The sequence below is a fragment of the Xyrauchen texanus genome, chromosome 24 (assembly GCF_025860055.1).
Source record: "Xyrauchen texanus isolate HMW12.3.18 chromosome 24, RBS_HiC_50CHRs, whole genome shotgun sequence".
Taxonomy (NCBI): Eukaryota; Metazoa; Chordata; class Actinopteri; order Cypriniformes; family Catostomidae; genus Xyrauchen; species Xyrauchen texanus.
In genome coordinates this window covers 39,781,044-39,799,869 of record NC_068299.1, presented here as the reverse complement: position 1 = coordinate 39,799,869, position 18,826 = coordinate 39,781,044, and the positions used below count along the sequence as shown (strand labels likewise).

Below are 18,826 nucleotides of genomic sequence, written 5' to 3'. Positions count from 1 at the left end.
GGTCCAGTATTAATTAACTCATCTATTCTTGCAGACAGATGGAAGTGCTCAAACTGTGATATATGAATGTGTTTATAGACATTCTCTATCCGTCACTGTCTGTACCGACCTGCATGATTAAACACAGCTTTAAAACATTAATACAAATAATAACACTGGTAGTATTGATGTGAGCATTGGGACATCTTTAGTCTTTCTGTATAAACTGTTTGACAGTGTGCAAAGCAAATAAGACACATAATGCATCAAACGAGAGTTTTTAACCCTTATTAGCTGTTGTGGTTTATTCTAACCTGTCACTTCAACTCTGCATACCAATATGGATGGGGCCAGAAGTTTGTCTTTAAAATTGAACAGCCCCTAGATACCATTTGAAAGTATAGAATCTGAACTTTTCAAGAACTCCATCACTTTTGATGTTATGTTTTATAAAATAATATACTGTAAGAGCTGAAAACCTCCATGACATAAATATGTGCCACATTGTGGTGATGATGTAGGAATATGACTATGAACACCCCACACCACAGTTCCAATGATTATCAAAAGAATCACAAAGTGAAAAATTATCTGTTATACAACAAAAACAAACATCTCATGTCTGGTCCGATCACTGCTTCTGCCACAAACTCTATATCAGCTCTTACCTTGGGATGTTTTCTTCTAAATAAATTATTTTCTACTTTATTGATTCAAGCTGGCTTGAATCAATAATCCAATGCTGTGAATAAGAGGTTCAGAACAAAATATGCAGTACAACAAAAAAAAGAATAAATCATTGGCAAATATGTTCTGATAATACTGATGATGAAATATTATATACATCATCATCTAAATTAAGCTTCTAGTATTTTCCTAGAACTTGCTGACATCCAGAGGAATGAATCACAGACATTCAAAGACAACATTAAAATAAATAAATGCATGTATGTTTATCATAAGACAAACATATACAATATAATTTATGACTTATTATTTTTTTGTTATGGGTTCTGTAAAATGAGACGAATATTTTTTAATCAGTCCACTGTAAATGTGTAAGGTGAGCTTTTAAATTCAAGTGTGAAAAATCAGGCAGCAGCCACAATATGCAGGAGAGCTAAAGAGGTTAAAATCACTCTAAATAGAATCAGAAAGATCTGAAACATTGTGCCACTATTGGTACAATACTGGCCTGGCAAATCTCCAAGATTTTGCAAACAGCATATTCTTAAGTAATAAAGAATAGATAAATGATTAATAATAGCAATGTACCTGTGCGTAAATCCACATGCTGCAGTTCATTCCTCACTAGTCCAAGGTTGTTGGGAACAGAGGTGGCGAAGGACAGAAAACTGGTCAAACTAACCCATTCAATCCCTCTGTGAGAGAGAAGAATAGACAACAGAAATGAGATTCAGAGAATAGTTCAAAGTTTATTACACCATTCATGACCATTTTCCACCCTCTCTCTGACTCTTTGAATTAAACTGTTTAATGTTACAGTGCCTTTACAACTTTTATATGTACATAACCTCACATGTGAAAAGCATAACCATGTCCCTGCCAAGTTGTTGAACACAGAAGAGGCATTGATGTATAAAAAATGGGTGGTCATATGTTAAATCATTTTATAAAAAAAATTAAATAAATAAATAATAATAATTCAATTCAATATATATATATATATATATATATATATATATATATATATATATATATATATATATTATTAGAGCTGTCAATCAAATTTTTGAATCAAATTAATTACATGGTGTCCTCAATAAATTAATCGTGATTAATTGCATTTAATCACATATACAAATATTTGCTGAGAAAGCCCCTCATATAACAATAATTCAATATATAATGATGAAATTATACATAGTTATCTTTAAATATTTACAAATTAATATATATAAATACAAAATATTCAGATAATTACATTATCTGAATATTTTCAGATGCTTTACATTCTTGTGGCAGAAGAGTTAATCATTGATAAGACAATACAAAAAGCGGCTTTAGAATACAATGTATTGTTTACTACCATATTATTGATCACAGTTCACAGCAATCCATTTCGCAACTGAATTTGTCAATCAGTTCGAGATTTATTATGAGGGCTTGTTTAAGGACCTGCGTCAGACATGCTTGTGTAGCGTCTCGGATGCGTTACGTCATAAACATAAAATGTTTAGGTCACTGTGTCAAGTTAAATATAGTTTAATACAATGGATCAAAAATGGCGGCGGAGTGATCAGTCACGTTTTTCACCTCTCCCAGACCACGTTCCTGTATTTTATAATCTACCCTCACCCATCTTTCTGAAATCATTATTTAGTTGCTTCATTGTTAATTTATCATGCCCAAGCCATCAAAACAGATCAAGCCGGATCTTTCCCGAGGCATTACGGAAGATGGTACTGATTCGACCGAGGCTAGTGCTAACAGCGATCATGAGGTTAGCCGTGAGAGTTCGTACATGACTTATCACATGGAGCTTTACTTAAACAAATTGCCCAAGTCATGGCGGAAGAAGGTCGGCGCACACAAAAGATGCTGAATGATTCCTTCGTTAAATTGGAGTCAGGGTTGGATGTGAAAGTGGATAGTATCAAACGCATTGATGAGGTCGCTGCGGCCACCGACTCTCAGAGACTCGTATCTCCGCCCTGGAAGATGACATCGCTCCGCTAAAAGTGAAACTGGCTGCTATTGAGAAACTTAATACGGCACTTAAGGAGAAGGTTACAGATCTCGAGGGTCGTTCTAGGCGGGAAGGTCATTCTAGGCTAGGAGGATCGTTCTTGAGGGAAGTGATCCCATAACTTTTTTTGAATCTTTCATTCCAAAACTGCTTGAGTTACCTGTTCCGTCTATCGCAATTGACCGCGCACACCGAGGGCGTGGGACGCCTACAGATGGCCGCCCTCGCCCTATCATTATCAAGATACATCGCTCAAGAGATGCCGCTACAATTCTGGCTGCAGCTAGACGCAAAGGCAAGCTTCAATACAAGGATCAACTTCTCCGTATCGCTCCTGACGTTTCACCTACAGTTTGTGCCACGAGGCGAGCCTTCAACCCGATCTGTGCTGAACTCATTAAGAAAGACATTCGCTTTCAAATGAATTTCCCAGCCGTGTTGGTCTTTAAGGCGAACGGCATTCAGAAAACTTTCAGAGATCCGAAAGATGCCAAAGCTTATATGGACGGTAATATGTGATCCTTTTGGCCTTTAATTTCTCGATGAGTTTTTGCTGCTTTTAGAAACAACATATTGTTGGAATTTGTTTCTTGTATGTTCAAACTAATGATGGGTGATTGACAAAAATAATGGGAGAGTTTTTCTCATGTATACATTTTTGTTTGCCGCAAAGCTTTTATTTTTTTGATCTAAGCTAGGATATTGAGCAGGTGAGTTTTTTTTTTCTCTGCGCTTTTGAATGGTAGATCCTAGTTTCTCATTTTGGTTTTACAGGAGTTATAGACATGGGTGCACCCAATCTTCTCCTTGTTCTGTTTTTGTTTGTATATAGTTCCAATACTAGTTTAGCTAAGCCTGGACCAGAGATTAAAGTTTCCCTTTCCTTCCCGTCCTTTTCTCCTATGTATAGTCTGATTTCCCTGCTAATTGCATGGTTTAACGTTTTAACACTTCATAAATGGCTGATGGTGTCAAGTTGAACGTTCTCAGCCTCAATGTAAGGGGCCTGAATAACCCAGTGAAACGAGTTGCTACTTTGGACTTTTTGCGAAAACAAAGAATAAATATAGCTTTCTTACAAGAGACTCATCTGGTCAAAAGGGATACAAATCGTATGTCTAATCGCTTCTTCCATGTTGTTGCTTGCTCCTCAGCTTCAACTAAATCTAAAGGGGTGGCGATTATATGCCAGCGTAATTTGCGGTTTAAACTGTTGGATACTTGGGCAGATAGCAAAGGTAGAATAACAGTTGCGAAAGTTAATATAGAAAATAGAGATGTTGCCTTGGTTTCAATTTATGCCCCTAATACTTTTGAAAAAGAATTTTACAAGCAGATCACTAAGGTACTTCTGGAGCTTTCTGACTCCAAATTCATCATTGGCGCTGATTTTAATGCCGTTGTTGACTATTCAGTCGATAGGTCCGGACACTCCGAAAATTTAGATAAAAAATATGCTTCGCAGGCTTTATGCTCCTTGATCAATGATACCGGGTTGGTGGATCTGTGGCGTATATTAAATCCTGATGTTGGTGGCTTCACCCATTTGTCATCCAGACACAAATCTTTCTCTCGAATTGACTTTATCTTTGCTCCTAGAGACTTGTTTCATAATATTGTTAATGTTAACTTGCTGCCAGTGGCATTTTCAGATCATAAGGCTTCTGTTTTGTTAAATTCTAATCCAGTTCGGGCCCCTAGATGGCGTTTCAACACAACGCTTCTCCGAGATGAAACTTTCAAAACCAAGTTCTCAACTCAACTATCAGACTTTGTCGATATAAATAAAGGTTCAGTTGATGACCCGAGGATACTCTGGGATGCTGTTAAAGGGTTTATTAGGAATTTTACTGTATGTTATGCTTCCAAAATAAGGAAAGCTCATTCATCTAGATTAGACGATTTAGAGTCTCAACTTACAACATTAGATGGTCTATTGCAACAAAGATATGATGACAATGTAAGGCTTCAATTTGATTTAGCGAAAAAGGAGATAAATTCTATTATGAAACAGCATGCTGAATTTGTAATTCATAGGACACGGCAATTGTACTATTTTAATGGGGCTAGACCTAGCCATTTACTTGCCCTTACATTGCGGTCCAATGAACATTTTTCAGATATCAGCGCAATTAAGTTAAAAGATGGTGTCATCCTTAATGAACCCTCACAGGTTAATGCTGCTTTTCGCAGTTTTTATGCTGAATTATATAGCTCGGAGGTATCACATAACCAGGATGCTTGTGACAATTTTTTAAACAAAATACCGCTTCCCAAGTTGCCTGAGGAAGACTCTTTAAAATTAGATACTCCTATTACCTTAGATGAGCTTAAGGAGGCTGTTTCTGATATGTGTAGTGGTAAATCCCCTGGATTGGATGGAATTCCCCCAGAATTTTACACATCCTTCTGGGACCGTCTGGGCCCTCTACTTTTTGATATGATTCAAGCTGCTGTTGATAGAGGGTCCTTCTCTAAAGACGTTAATATTGTAATTATTTCACTTTTGCTCAAGAAGGACAAGGACCCTAACGATTGTTCAAGTTATAGGCCATTGTCCCTTTTGAATGCTGATCTGAAAATCTACGCCAAACTGATTGCGCGAAGGCTTCAGCCAGTCATGACTAAGCTGGTCAATTGTGACCAGACAGGCTTCATTAGAACTAGGTTAGCATCTGATAATGTTAGAAGATTACTACATATAATACATGGCACATCTACGTTGACTTTTCCTGTCGCTGTCCTTTCACTAGATGCTATGAAAGCCTTTGATCGTTCTGGAATGGCCATATCTATGGTCCGTATTGAAGGTTATGGCCCTGGGGTCCTCTTGCATTCGTATGATCAAAGTGTTGTATGCAAACCCCACAGCCATAGTGTTGACAGGTAGAACTTGTTCTTCACTGTTTGACATAGCCAGAGGTTCTCGACAGGGTTGCCCACTAAGTCCATTTCTTTTTGCACTTTCACTTGAGCCATTGGCGCAGACAATACGCACAGATAAATCTATCACCCCAATCACAATATATGGAACCAATCATCATATTTCGTTGTATGCAGACGATGTCCTTTATTTAGGTAATCCATTACAGTCCATACCTAATATTTTAACTATATTTGGCAGCTTTGGTAAGATTTCCGGATATAAAATAAATTGGACAAAGTCAGCACTTCTTCCACTGAACGAAGCAATGAGAAATACAGCACTACCCTCAGGTATACCAGTGGTCAAACAATTTAAATATTTGGGTATTATGATTGGTTCTTCATTGCAGTATATAGTTAAGACTAACTATGAGGGTATCCTATAAAAAATTTCATGTAACCTGGATAATTGGTCATCACTCCCAAATTCTCTCAGATCACGTGTATCAATTATCAAAATGAATGTGCTTCCTCAAATTAATTTTGTGAGTTCTACGCTGCCCTTGCCTCCACCTGCTCGTTTTTGGGACAGGCTGCAGAGCATAATTACCAAATTTGTCTGGAATGGCAAACGGCCACGTCTAAAACTTTCCACGATGCAACGAGATAGACTCGCTGGTGGACTTTCACTTCCCAATTTTAAGTTGTATCACTGGGCTTTTACACTATGTCCCCTTAGCTGGTATGATGATAAAATTGACGTTTCTTGGCATCCCCTGGAGGTAAATATGGTTCTTCCTCTGAAGCTAGATGAAGTTTTATTCGCTAATATCCCTTTAAATAAGTGTAAACTCCGTTTTGGTCCTTTGGTGTCGCATGTTCTGTCGACTTGGAGAGCAGCAGAAAAAGTTTGTGATATCGGCTCTAATTGGAATCCCTACTCTCCTATCTTTAATAATGAGGGTTTGCGCATTGATAAGCACCCTATTAAGTTTGGTCAGTGTCGACAGTGGTACGACAAAGGGATTCACTCCTTGGGTGATATAATGGGTGACAAGGGCCTCCACTCCTTTGAGGAACTTTCTATTCAATTCAACTTGCAGAGCTCCACCTTTTTCTTTTACTTGCAGTTGAGGGCAGCCATGAAGGCCTATGGAGTCCTTTGGATGGCTCCTCTCAAAGACCACCCTTTGTTGAAAGTGTTAGGTGAGACACAGGGAACAAGAGGTTTTATTTCTAAATTATATGTTTTTTTTCTGGAAAAAATATATCCTCCTCTGACAATAGACTCCTCCTGGCGGACAGATATTCCGAACCTTTCCCCCAGTTTTGATTGGGACAGTGTCTGGGTTATGATAATGCGTGCTTCTAGGAATCCGGATCATCAACAAATCCATCTTAATTTTATACATAGGACTTATATGACTCCACGTAAACTCTATAGAATGAAGCTTAAACCTGATCCATATTGTACCCTCTGCCATACAGGGGAAATTGGCACTTTCTTTCACTTGATTTGGGAATGCCCGGGGGTTGCTAACTTTTGGATTATGGTTAAAACAAATTTGTCCACTTTATTAAATGTTGCGGTCCCTTTGTCCCCATCTGTTTTTAATTTAAATGATCTCTCTGATGTCCACCTTAACAAAATTCAGAAACGAGTGTTTTTAGCTGGTTTGACAGCTGCCAAGAAACTAGTAGCAATGAGATGGAAACCTCCACATTCTCTTAATAATTGGGTTCTCACATTTATAGATGTGGTGTATCTCGAATTGTCCACTGCACACATTCACGGTGCAAGAGAAGATATCATTAGACTCTGGGCCCAAACTTTGGAGAAGCTTAAAGGTCTACTGATTTAAATTAAGGAGACCCCCCCCCCCCCCCCCCTTCCCCTCCCTTCCCCTCCAACCACATACACTCTCTGGTCTTGGTTTTTATTTTATTTTTTTTTTATTTTTTTTTATTTATATTTTATTATTTTTATATAGTTCGTTATAATTATGGTTCTGGTTCTATTCGCTTCTTCTCTAAATGTCGTAGACTTCTTTCAGTGCTATTCCACAGGTCTCAATGTCAAGAATTTTGTATGGATGTATTTCTTTTATATAATCTGCTGTACATATATAGTCTTGCATATATTCTGAAGCATATTATGTCTCAAATATTATTTGATGTATCTTTGTCATTTACTCTTGTGTAACTGACCAGTTTTTTATTTGTTATTTATCTATTATTATTTCTATTTAATTACTTATTTTTTACATATCAAAATTTTAACTGTTAATTTTGATTTTTATCTACCTTTGTAATGGCTGTTTGATTGTCTTCGTCATTTTGTATGTTAAACAATATCCTAACATCATCAATGATAAAAAAAAATTGATAACAAAAAATATAGTTTAATACTTAGAGCACATCTTGAGATCTCTTAAAGTTCGAATTCCATCAAGTGTTTTGAACACAAGAACACAATAATTTGTTTTGTTCTGCTGCTGGATGGTTGTTTTCTTCACTGTATAAACTTCGCGTTGCCATACAGATGACATTTCCATTACTGCCCTCTGGAGTAAACAGGTGGTACTACAAGCTTGCATTTCTCAGGAATCTTCCTTATTACGGTCTGGTGGCATTGCGATTAATTGCGTAATTTTTTTTAATGCGTTATTTTTAATACAATTAATCGCACTGAATTAATGCGTTAAATCACCAGAATGCACGAGAAGCAGAATGCATTAGATATTACATTTTCAGTTTAAGTTTTCAGAGAAACCGTTTCAGCTAAGTTTCAGTTAGAAACAAAGAAAAATTATTTGCCAATAGGGTATGAAAAATAAACTTTTCCCATTTTTTTTTTTTTTTTTTTAATCTAAATGCAAATTACATTTCAGAGCTTAGTCAGAGAGAACATTTTCAGCGAATAATTTAAATTTCTGTCTGCTTCCCACACAAAGCTATCATATGACTGAAAATTCTCCTTATGTGTTTGGAACGACATGAAATGCTGTAGGTGGACTGGGGAAGGAGCTTTGCATTTTGAAAGTTTGAGTATGTCTACATAGTACTTTGAACCCTTTTATTTTAAAAGAGCAAGAGAAATCTGGTATTCAATGATATGGTCACATAAGGGACTGATTCTAGGAGTGTTACATAAACTTTGATTGAATATTCTGAATTTCCTGCCTTTTCACTTACTGAACTTCCTTTCAAACTCACTCCTCTGACTCCTACAAAGCACAACCTTACCGCACTGATCTTAGTGATGCTGTAGCTACCTCCATGCATGAACAGTCTTCATTAAATTGAAACATATAGATCAGAATTCTGTGTCAGTCTAGAGAAAGTTTTCTGTGCATTCAGAAAAAGGAAAGAGAAAAAGAAGGAATTATGTTCTGTGCAATGAGACCGTGGGGAAGTCTGCCGACAGGGTGAACTAGTTAGAGATGACTAATGAGATGTAAAATGACCACATGATTAATTAGTTCACTTCTCCTGAAAATATGCAGCTGATATAGAAAAGAGCAGAAGTAAACAAACATGTCCATAAAATCAAACGCTGACACTTATTAATATTAACATGAACCTCATTAGCCTAACAAAAAGCAAAATTCTTAACATAACATGCTGCCTGCAACCCAAACACAAATGAGTGTACAGAGAGAACAGAACGCCACCCAATAGCATGACATAGATATACAAAAACACATGCTTCCATCTCATCTCTGTTTGTTTTATACACACACACAAATGTTGATAAGTTTATGTGAATGTACATGATGACACATGATGGTGCCGCGAATAGCCGCCTCAGTGTTGAGCTCTCCAAATCTTTTGCGGTTTTTGTTTGTTTGTCGTGTGTTTAGTAAATTTTTTTTTTTATCAGTTGTAACAGGGACGAACTGCTGAACATTCGGCAGCACATACCAGACAATCTTTTCACGGTTTTTGACAATTCTGACATTTTATTTGGAAGAGCAGCGGTGCTGTTCAAGCGTGTCAAGAGACGCAAGCGAGAGAAGCGATCCAACGTGCTGGTCAAGCTCCGACAGTTTGGCTTTCGAACAGTGCTGCCGAGTATTCATCTAGCGATTCTCTGCTCTCTTACTAACAAAACAGAAAAACTTCTCCTCACCCATACAAACAAGAACTTTTTAACCTCTGCTGCCTTGAGCTTCACAGAAACCTGGATGAGTGAAGTCATTCTGGACAGCGCATTACATCTGCTGGGCTTCCAGCTGTTCAGACTGGATCGCATCGTGAAGTTATCGAGGAAAAAGAGAGGTGGTGGAATATGCTTTTACATCAATGAAAGTTGGTGTACAGATGGGATGGAAGAGAGAAGTTTAGTTTAATTATGTACACTACTGTTCAAAAATGTAGGTTCACTTATTCTTTCATTCCTTTTTTCCACATTTTAGAATAATAGTAAAGTCATCACAACTATGGAATAATAGAAATGGAAATATGGGAATTATACTGTGACTAAACAAAATCCAAAATAAATCAAAACTGTTTTATATTTTAGCATATTCAAAGTAGTCAACAATACCCGGACTAATTTTTTATACTTGGCGATTTCAACAGAGCCAATCTCACCTGTGAACTACCAAAATACAGACATTACATGCCCCACCAGAGACAGAAATATACTGGATCACTGCTACACAACATTAAAGCATGCATATCACTCTGTACCTATAACAACTTTGGGACTCTCTGATCACTGTCTGGTTCATCTTCTTCCAATCTATAGTCATAAACAGCCTGTAGTACGGACTGTAAAGAAATGGACCAATGAAGCAGAGCTGGAACTACAAGTCTGCTTTGACTGCATTGATTGGAGTGTTTTTTTGGCAGCCGACAACAATCTGGACAAGCTAAGAGATACTGTGACATAATATATACATTTCTGTGGGATTCTGTGCATTCCTACTAGGACTTATTTATCATTCAACAATGACAAACCATGGTTTACAGCACAACTCAAGCAGCTTCGATAGGCCAAAGAGGATGCTTACAGAAGTGGGGATAAAATCTTGTATAATCTGGCCAAAAACATACTGAAAAAGGAGATTAGATAAAGTGATGAAAATCAAGTTTTCAGCTAACGACCTTACATTAGTGTGGAGAGGCCTGAAAGACATTAACAACTACAAGACACCACCTCCTAAATGTGTTTTACAGTACATTTGAAAAGCCCAGTCTCACACCACACACCCGCTCTGACCTTCTTTTCACACAAACATCAACACCATTTCTCGCTCTGTCATTGGGCGGTAAGGCAGCGGGTTGGCGGAGATATTAGTGAAGTCGACTCAGTTGAAAGAGGAAGAGAAATGTTCTTTCTTCAATTGATCGGCAGTCTCCTTCGGATCCGTGAGCGAAACACGGAGATTCTTGGCTCGTCCAGCGAGATAGAGATTGCATGGCCAAAGGTCAGGTATGTACGTTACTTCCTTGGGCAACGAGGCTACATATGGAAGCAGCAGGGCTGCAAGTAGATGCGGCGCATACTGTCGCTGGAAGCAAGGCTAATTTTTTTTTTTTAATTTTTGTTAAAAAAACCCGACTTTTGCAACACATGGACATCGGAGCAACCGGTGTTCGTGTCTACCATCGCCAGACACTACTGAAATATAAGACTCATGCAAAAACCAAGCTGCATGATGACCTGCAGGAGGCGCTACGCATACTCGGCTTGCTGCGGAGACCAGGCCTCCAGCCCTCGGCGTCGCCTGATGCCCGTGGCCGGGGGAGAGGACGTCGTAAGCGGTGTCGCGAAAGCGGAAGCCGGAAAGAGGGCGGGGTCCATGCTAGGCTAAAAACAAACCCTAGCCGGCCGGCTCTCCCGTCTATCCTGCTCTCAAATGTTTGCTCCCTGGACAATAAACTGGACTATATCCGACTCCAGCAGGCTACGCAGCGTGAGTTTAGAGACTGCTGCGTCTTTGTTTTCACGGAGACGTGGCTCAGCGACAGAGTTCCGGATGCCGCCATTCAGCTAGACGGGCTCGCCTCGTTTCGTGCCGACAGAAATACAGCTCTCTGCGGTAAGACTCGCGGTGGTGGCTTGTGTGTTTACATCAACACGGAATGGTGCAAGAACTCTATGCTAGTCTCTAGTTACTGTTCATCGCTGTTGGAGCTTGTGACTGTTCGATGCAGACCTTTTTATCAACCACGGGAATTCACCACTGTTTGCATAACCGGGTTTACATTCCCCCAGCGCTAACGCTAAGGAAGCGCTCTGTGAACTGTATGGGGCTATGAGCGAACTGCAGAACGCTCACCCCGACGGACTGTTTATTGTCGCCGGAGATTTCAACCATGCAAATCTCAAGACAGTGCTCCCTAAATTCCATCAGTATGTGGACTTTGCAACGAGAGGGCTGAACGCGCTTGATCTTGTTTACACAAACATCCCAGGCGCGTGCCGGCGGAGCCCGCCCCCACCTCGGCTACTCAGACCACATCTCTGTTATGTTAATTCCAGCATACAGACCGCTCGTCAGATGCACAAAACCGCTTCAGAAGCAGGTGAAAACCTGGCCAGCAGGAGCCATCTCTGCTCTTCAGGACTGTTTTGAGTGTACTGACTGGCACATGTTCAGGGACGCTGCGACATATGGTGATTCTACCAACTTGGAGGAATACACAGCATCAGTGACCAGCTACATCAGCAAGTGCATTGATGATGTCACTTTCTCCAAGACCATCACCACACGCTCCAACCAGAAGCCGTGGATGACTGCGGAGGTGCGCACGCTGCTGAGGTCCCGAGACTCCGCCTTCAGAGCAGGCGATAAGGCAGCCCTAAGAACAGCTAGGGCCAAACTGTCACGGGCAATCAGAGAGGCAAAGCGCGCACACGCCCAGAGAATCCACAGTCACTTCCAGGACAGCGGTGACACGCGGCGCATGTGGCAGGGCATCCAGGCCATCACCAACTACAGGACAACATCAGTTGCCTGTGACAAAGATACCTCCCTTCCAGATGCGCTGAACGACTTCTACGCTCGGTTTGAAGTGCAGAACGATGTGATGGCGAGGAAGTCCACCCCTCCTCCCAACGACCAGGTGCTCTGTCTTACCACGGCAGATGTGAGGAAAACTCTACGTACAGTCAACCCACGGAAGGCTGCTGGACCAGACAACATTCCTGGCAGAGTGCTCAGAGGATGTGCAGACCAGCTAGCAGATGTTCTTACTGACATCTTCAACATCTCTCTGAGCAGCGTCGTCGTTCCAACGTGCTTCAAGGCCACCACCATCATCCCCATGCCAAAGAAGTCTTCAGTGTCCTGCCTCAACGACTACCATCCCGTCACACTTACACCCATCATCATGAAGTGCTTCGAGAGGCTCGTCATGAGGCAGATTAACCCTCTGGGGTCGGCAAACGCGCCGGCGCGTTTTGCTGTTTTTTTGTCACATAGCAGTAACATAGACTTAAAATACTCCGTCATTTATGGTCATATAAATACAATCAATACATGATTATAAACTATAGAGGGTCTTCTTTTTTTGTGTACACTCATATTAACATCAAAACCTTGTGTTTTTTTTTAAATAAATAAAATAAAAAGGGTAAGCTTTCAGCAGTCTCTGTGTTCACGATCATATTTCAGAAACACGTCACTAAAATTAACTTAAACTCCGCGAATTCTTCTCACACAAACATGAAACATATGTCTAAAGAAAGCTTAAATTGTCTACTTTTAAATAAAACAATTCAAATTTAAAACAAATATTCTCCTGCAATGCAATCTGTTTGAAACAAAGCGATGTACAGTTTTTACCGGTCCATCTCATTATCTGTAATGTGATCCCACCCACCAGCAGAGCACGCCATTCATACACTAATGTGCTGAGGCGATCAAGGGAAAAGTACACGCCCCCGACTGCGAGATTTGATGTAAACAAACACAACTAAACTTTTCTGCGTGCTTGTAACGATACACAGGCGATCAAACTCTTGGCTATTAAGGAAGAGTTAACATTTTTCTCAGACGAAGAGGTGCACATTTGTATTTTGAAGAGAGATTTGTTCCAGCATACAATTTCAAACGAGTAAGTCATTTAGTTTTCATTAGCTGACATGCTATTTTATATAAACATGTACATATTTTACTAGTGGGACTGTTTCCAGACAGGATTCAAAGTTTGACATTTGACATTCAAAGTATTGACATGTCCTAATAGGCAAGTTTTAGTTACATGTAAATGTTGTTATTTACATTGTATGCTGTATGATATAAATATGATATGTAATATGATATAAAAATAATATGAATGTTAGATTATATTTTAATGTGTTTATGCTGACTCGTTATCATCAACAAAGCTTGGGCTTGCAAATATCTGTTCAGGTTAAAATGCACTTTAAATATGCCCATATTAGAAAATCAGCATATTATCATATGTATTTTGGATCAAATAAATGCAGTTTTGGTGAGCAGAAGAGACTTCTTTTAATGGTAGTGTAGGTCTAAAATTAAGTAAAGTCTTTATGTAAAGAAAATATATAGTCAGATTACTTCTTTTAACTTAAAACTTGATTTTGATCATTAAGTCTCCTCACATTAATTCTCTCTCTGTCACATTCCTCATTGATAGGCCCAGAGGAGTGGTCTTTGTGTCCTCAGGTGTGAATCTCATCAATATTCATGATCGTTCACGCCTCCTCGCATATTACCATTCAGCTCTAAAATTGTCACACAAAAGTTAAATGACTATACTGTTTTGTATGAATGAGTGATCAGGATGATTTTCACATCATTTTGTAGCAAAACTCTAGGCTACAAGATCCAGTTCTCAAAAGTCAAATGTTTAGTATGTTTAGTATGTGTTATATGGCCTTATTTCAGTGACTTAAAATTTTCGTTTTTTCAAAAACCATGTATAAACATTATTTTCTCAAAAATACAAACCTGTACATACATGTTGCTCACATATTATTGTAGCCCAGTTTGTGCTGAATGCAGTGTTATCAGACTTTAGCCATTAATATGTTTTTAAGCAACTGAAAAAAGCACAAATGTCAAGGCATGTCAAAACTTCTCCAGGGCCCAAAACACCCTCAGACCCCAGAGGATTAAGACCCAGCTGCCCCCCTCACTAGACCCACTGCAGTTTGCGTATCGTTCAAACCGTTCAACGGACGATGCCATCACCACAACCCTCCATCTGGCCCTCACCCACCTAGACAATAAGGACTCATACGTTCGAATGCTGTTCATAGATTTCAGCTCAGCATTCAACACAATCATTCCCCAGCACCTGACTGGAAAGCTGAACCTGCTGGGCCTGGACACCTCCCTCTGCAACTGGATCCTGGACTTCCTGACTGGGAGACCTCAGTCAGTCCGGATCGGGAACAGCATCTCCACCACCACCACACTGAGCACTGGGGCCCCCAGGGCTGTGTGCTCAGTCCACTGCTGTTCACTCTGCTGACTCACGACTGTGCAGCAATGCACAGCTCGAATCACATCATCAAGTTCGCCGATGACACGACCGTGGTGGGTCTCATCAGCAAGAACGACGAGTCAGCATACAGAGAGGAGGTGCAGCGGCTGGCGAACTGGTGTAGAGCCAACAACCTGTCCCTGAATGTCGACAAAACAAAAGAGATGGTTGTTGACTTTAGGAGAGCACAAGGTGAACACACTCCGCTGAACATCGACGGCTCCTCTGTGGAGATCGTCAAAAGCACCAAATTCCTTGGTGTTCACTTGGCGGAGAACCTCACCTGGTCCCTCAACACCAGCTCTATCACCAAGAAAGCCCAGCAGCGTCTCTACTTTCTTCGAAGGCTGAGAAAAGCACATCTCCCAACCCCCATCCTCACTACATTCTATAGAGGGACTATTGAGAGCATCCTGAGCAGCTGCATCACTGCCTGGTTTGGGACTTGCACCGTTTCGGACCGCAAAGCCCTGCAGAGGATAGTGAGGACAGCTGAGAAGATCATTGGGGTCTCTCTTCCCTCCATCAAAGACATTTACAAAAACACTGTATCCACAAAGCAACCAGCATTGTGGACGACCCCACACACCCCTCACACAAACTCTTTACCCTCCTCCCGTCTGGCAAGAGGTACCGAAGCATTCGGGCCCTCACGGCCAGACTGTGTAACAGCTTCTTCCCCCAAGCCATCAGACTCCTCAATACTCAGAGACTGGTTTGACACACACGTGTCCTGAGTTGCACTTTAATTACTGTCACTTTATAACTGTCTGCTACCTCAATAACTGCTATGTGCATAAAACACTATCTCATAGTATGTTATGTTTACATTTTTAGAAACTGTCATCTTTTTGCACTACTGAGTACTGGTCGGCGCTGCACTGTCTATTGTCCTGTTCATTGTCAGAAATTTGTTGTACTGTCCTGTACTTTTTGCACATGTTTGCACGTGCACTTTATATAGGTATATATAGGTTTTTTTTATATAGGTATTTTATTTCGTTGTGTTGTCTCATGTGGTCCTGTGTTGGTCCTTTGTTGTTTTTATGTAGCACCATGGTCCTGGAGGAACGTTGTCTCGTTTTGCTGTGTACTGTACTAACTGTATATGGTTGAAACGACAATAAAAACCACTTGACTTATGATGGTGTGTAGGCCTGCCTTTGCACATGAGGCCAAACATTGTATTTGTACATATTCAGCTATTCGTTTTCATCATATGGAGGTGTTTACGGAATCCCCATGCAGCACTTCAGATTTAAAATGATTTTTATATATATATATATATGTATATATATATATATATATATATATATATATATATATATATATATATATATATATATATATATACACTCACCTAAAGGATTATTAGGAACACGATACTAATACTGTGTTTGACCCCCTTTCGCCTTCAGAACTGTCTTAATTCTACGTGGCATTGATTCAACAAGGTGCTGAAAGCATTCTTTAGAAATGTTGGCCCATATTGATAGGATAGCATCTTGCAGTTGATGGAGATTTGTGGGATGCACATCCAGGGCACGAAGCTCCCATTCCACCACATCCCAAAGATGCTCTATTGGGTTGAGATCTGGTAACTGTGGGGGCCATTTTAGTACAGTGAACGCACTGTCATGTTCAAGAAACCAATTTGAAATGATTCGAGCTTTGTGACATGGTGCATTATCCTGCTGGAAGTAGCCATCAGAGGATGGGTACATGGTGGCCATAAAGGGATGGACATGGTCAGAAACAATGCTCAGGTAGGCCGTGGCATTTAAACGATGCCCAATTGGCACTAAGGGGCCTAAAGTGTGCTGTAGGGTTTCTTGGTTCAGGTTTGGGAAATGTACAATTAATATTAATGATTGTAATCAATGATTAATCATACGGTTTGAACCAGATACCAATACATTCTAAATTGCCCCAAAACAGGGGTTATATAGCCCAAAAGTCTGCTTCAGATATATATAGATAATTAAACACAACTAATTATAATTAATTAGGAATATACATCGCATGCAGACAGGCTGTATTAATTTTCAGAACACCTTAATGGACTTAACCCGTACCGCAACCAATCAGTTCGTCCACTCAACCACTTTACTCGATACTCTTGAGCAATTCTCCAGAAGGTTTATTCTTAGTATAAGCTCACTTAATCAAAGCACGTTAACTTACTTTGATAATATCAGCTCGTAGCTTTAGATCGCACATTAAAGAGGCTTTGTTTTATGACCAACAAACACAGACAATCAAGCGTATAATTGGGTTTAATACAAGGAACTAGGATATATCACAAATTTAACAAACGTAGAACACATTTAACAACAAACATTTAACATATAACAAACAAAGTAAGACAGTAATTAAAATAAGAGATTTGTTACAACAGTTAAACCTTAAGAGCCAGCAAGGGACTTACACACTTTAACGCATTTGAATTTAGATGGGATAATACTTGCAAAATGGACCTCTGACTGTCGCTGAACAAGACTGCGTGTGTGCGTGAATGTCCTCGTTGCGTCCGTGAGCCGGAGGATATCTGTTGGTGCTTCCGGAGCGTGGATCGCTCGCGGGAAGTGCAAAGCATCTTAGGAGTAATGGTTGAAACTGAGAGAGAGTCCTTTCACCCGGAGGATAGCGTAGAGTTGAGCTTTGTCCGAAGACAAGAAAAAGATTGAGATAAACGCCAAATAAAACAAAAGACATGTCTGACGAGAGTAACACAAAAAGAAAAAGCAAGAGAGCTTGAAGAGAGATAAAAGCGAGGAGAGAAGACAAAAGAGGACGATTCAACACCAGATCCGGACTTTTAAGGTAGGGAGGTCACACCTCCTTTGGGAGGAATGACCAAATGAAGCTCCTTAGTTTTGGCGCGAGAAGGTTCCCTTTGTCTTGTCAAGGCTCGTCATTTGCCTAATTTACGACAGTGTCCTGGATGTGGTTTGAATCACTCAAAAGATGGTAAAACATAGCAGAATACATTTTAATGTAACCGTATATATATATATTCAGCTAGGGCGAGTCGTAAGGTTTAATTTGATACCAAGAAACTTGTATTTGGTACACTTAAAAGTGAGTATATATTTTAAGACCCTTTATATAAGGCCTCAGAGTTTAACTACACAACTAAACAATCTTAACTAGTTTGATATAACAGCAGAAATACCCAAGCATAAGGGAATAAAACATATTTCCTTAAAATAAGCCATTTCTTTGGTTTTAAATGGTATGAACGTGTATAGATTTTCAGTGTGTAGATGGCGATATCACTAGTGTCTCAGGAGAGGCTCTTTGGGTTGTAAAAACGTCAAGAAGCATTCTAACTCCCAAACGTGCTGGCACTACCTGGTGATTTAGATGGAGAGTCACAGGGTGTGGGGGTTTTAGGATCCTTCGCAAAAATGTGTGCATTGCATTCAGAATTAATGAGTTCATGATTTTCCGTTCATACTCTACAGTGCCAAGAAAACATCCCCCACACCATTACACCACCACCACCAGCCTGCACAGTGGTAACAAGGCATGATGGATCCATGTTCTCATTCTGTTTACGCCAAATTCTGACTCCATCTGAATGTCTCAACAGAAATCGAGACTCATCAGACCAGGCAACATTTTTCCAGTCTTCAACTGTCCAATTTTGGTGAGCTCTTGCAAATTGTAGCCTCTTTTTCCTGTTTGTAGTGGAGATGAGTGGTACCCGGTGGGGTCTTCTGCTGTTGTAGCCCATCCGCCTCAAAGTTGTGCGTGTTGTGGCTTCACAAATGCTTTGCTGCATACCTCGGTTGTAACGAG

General features: G+C 39.9%; 1 protein-coding gene across 1 annotated transcript in view; it reads right to left on the bottom strand.

Annotated features, from left to right (window-relative positions):
* The window catches only part of wdr11 (WD repeat domain 11), a 188,393-nt gene that overhangs the window by 82,548 nt on the left and 87,019 nt on the right, over positions 1–18,826 (bottom strand). Inside the window, exon 12 of the mRNA XM_052089447.1 lies at positions 1,255–1,361. Within this exon, the coding sequence (XP_051945407.1) occupies positions 1,255–1,361 (107 nt within the window). The remainder of the gene's footprint in view (positions 1–1,254; positions 1,362–18,826) is intronic.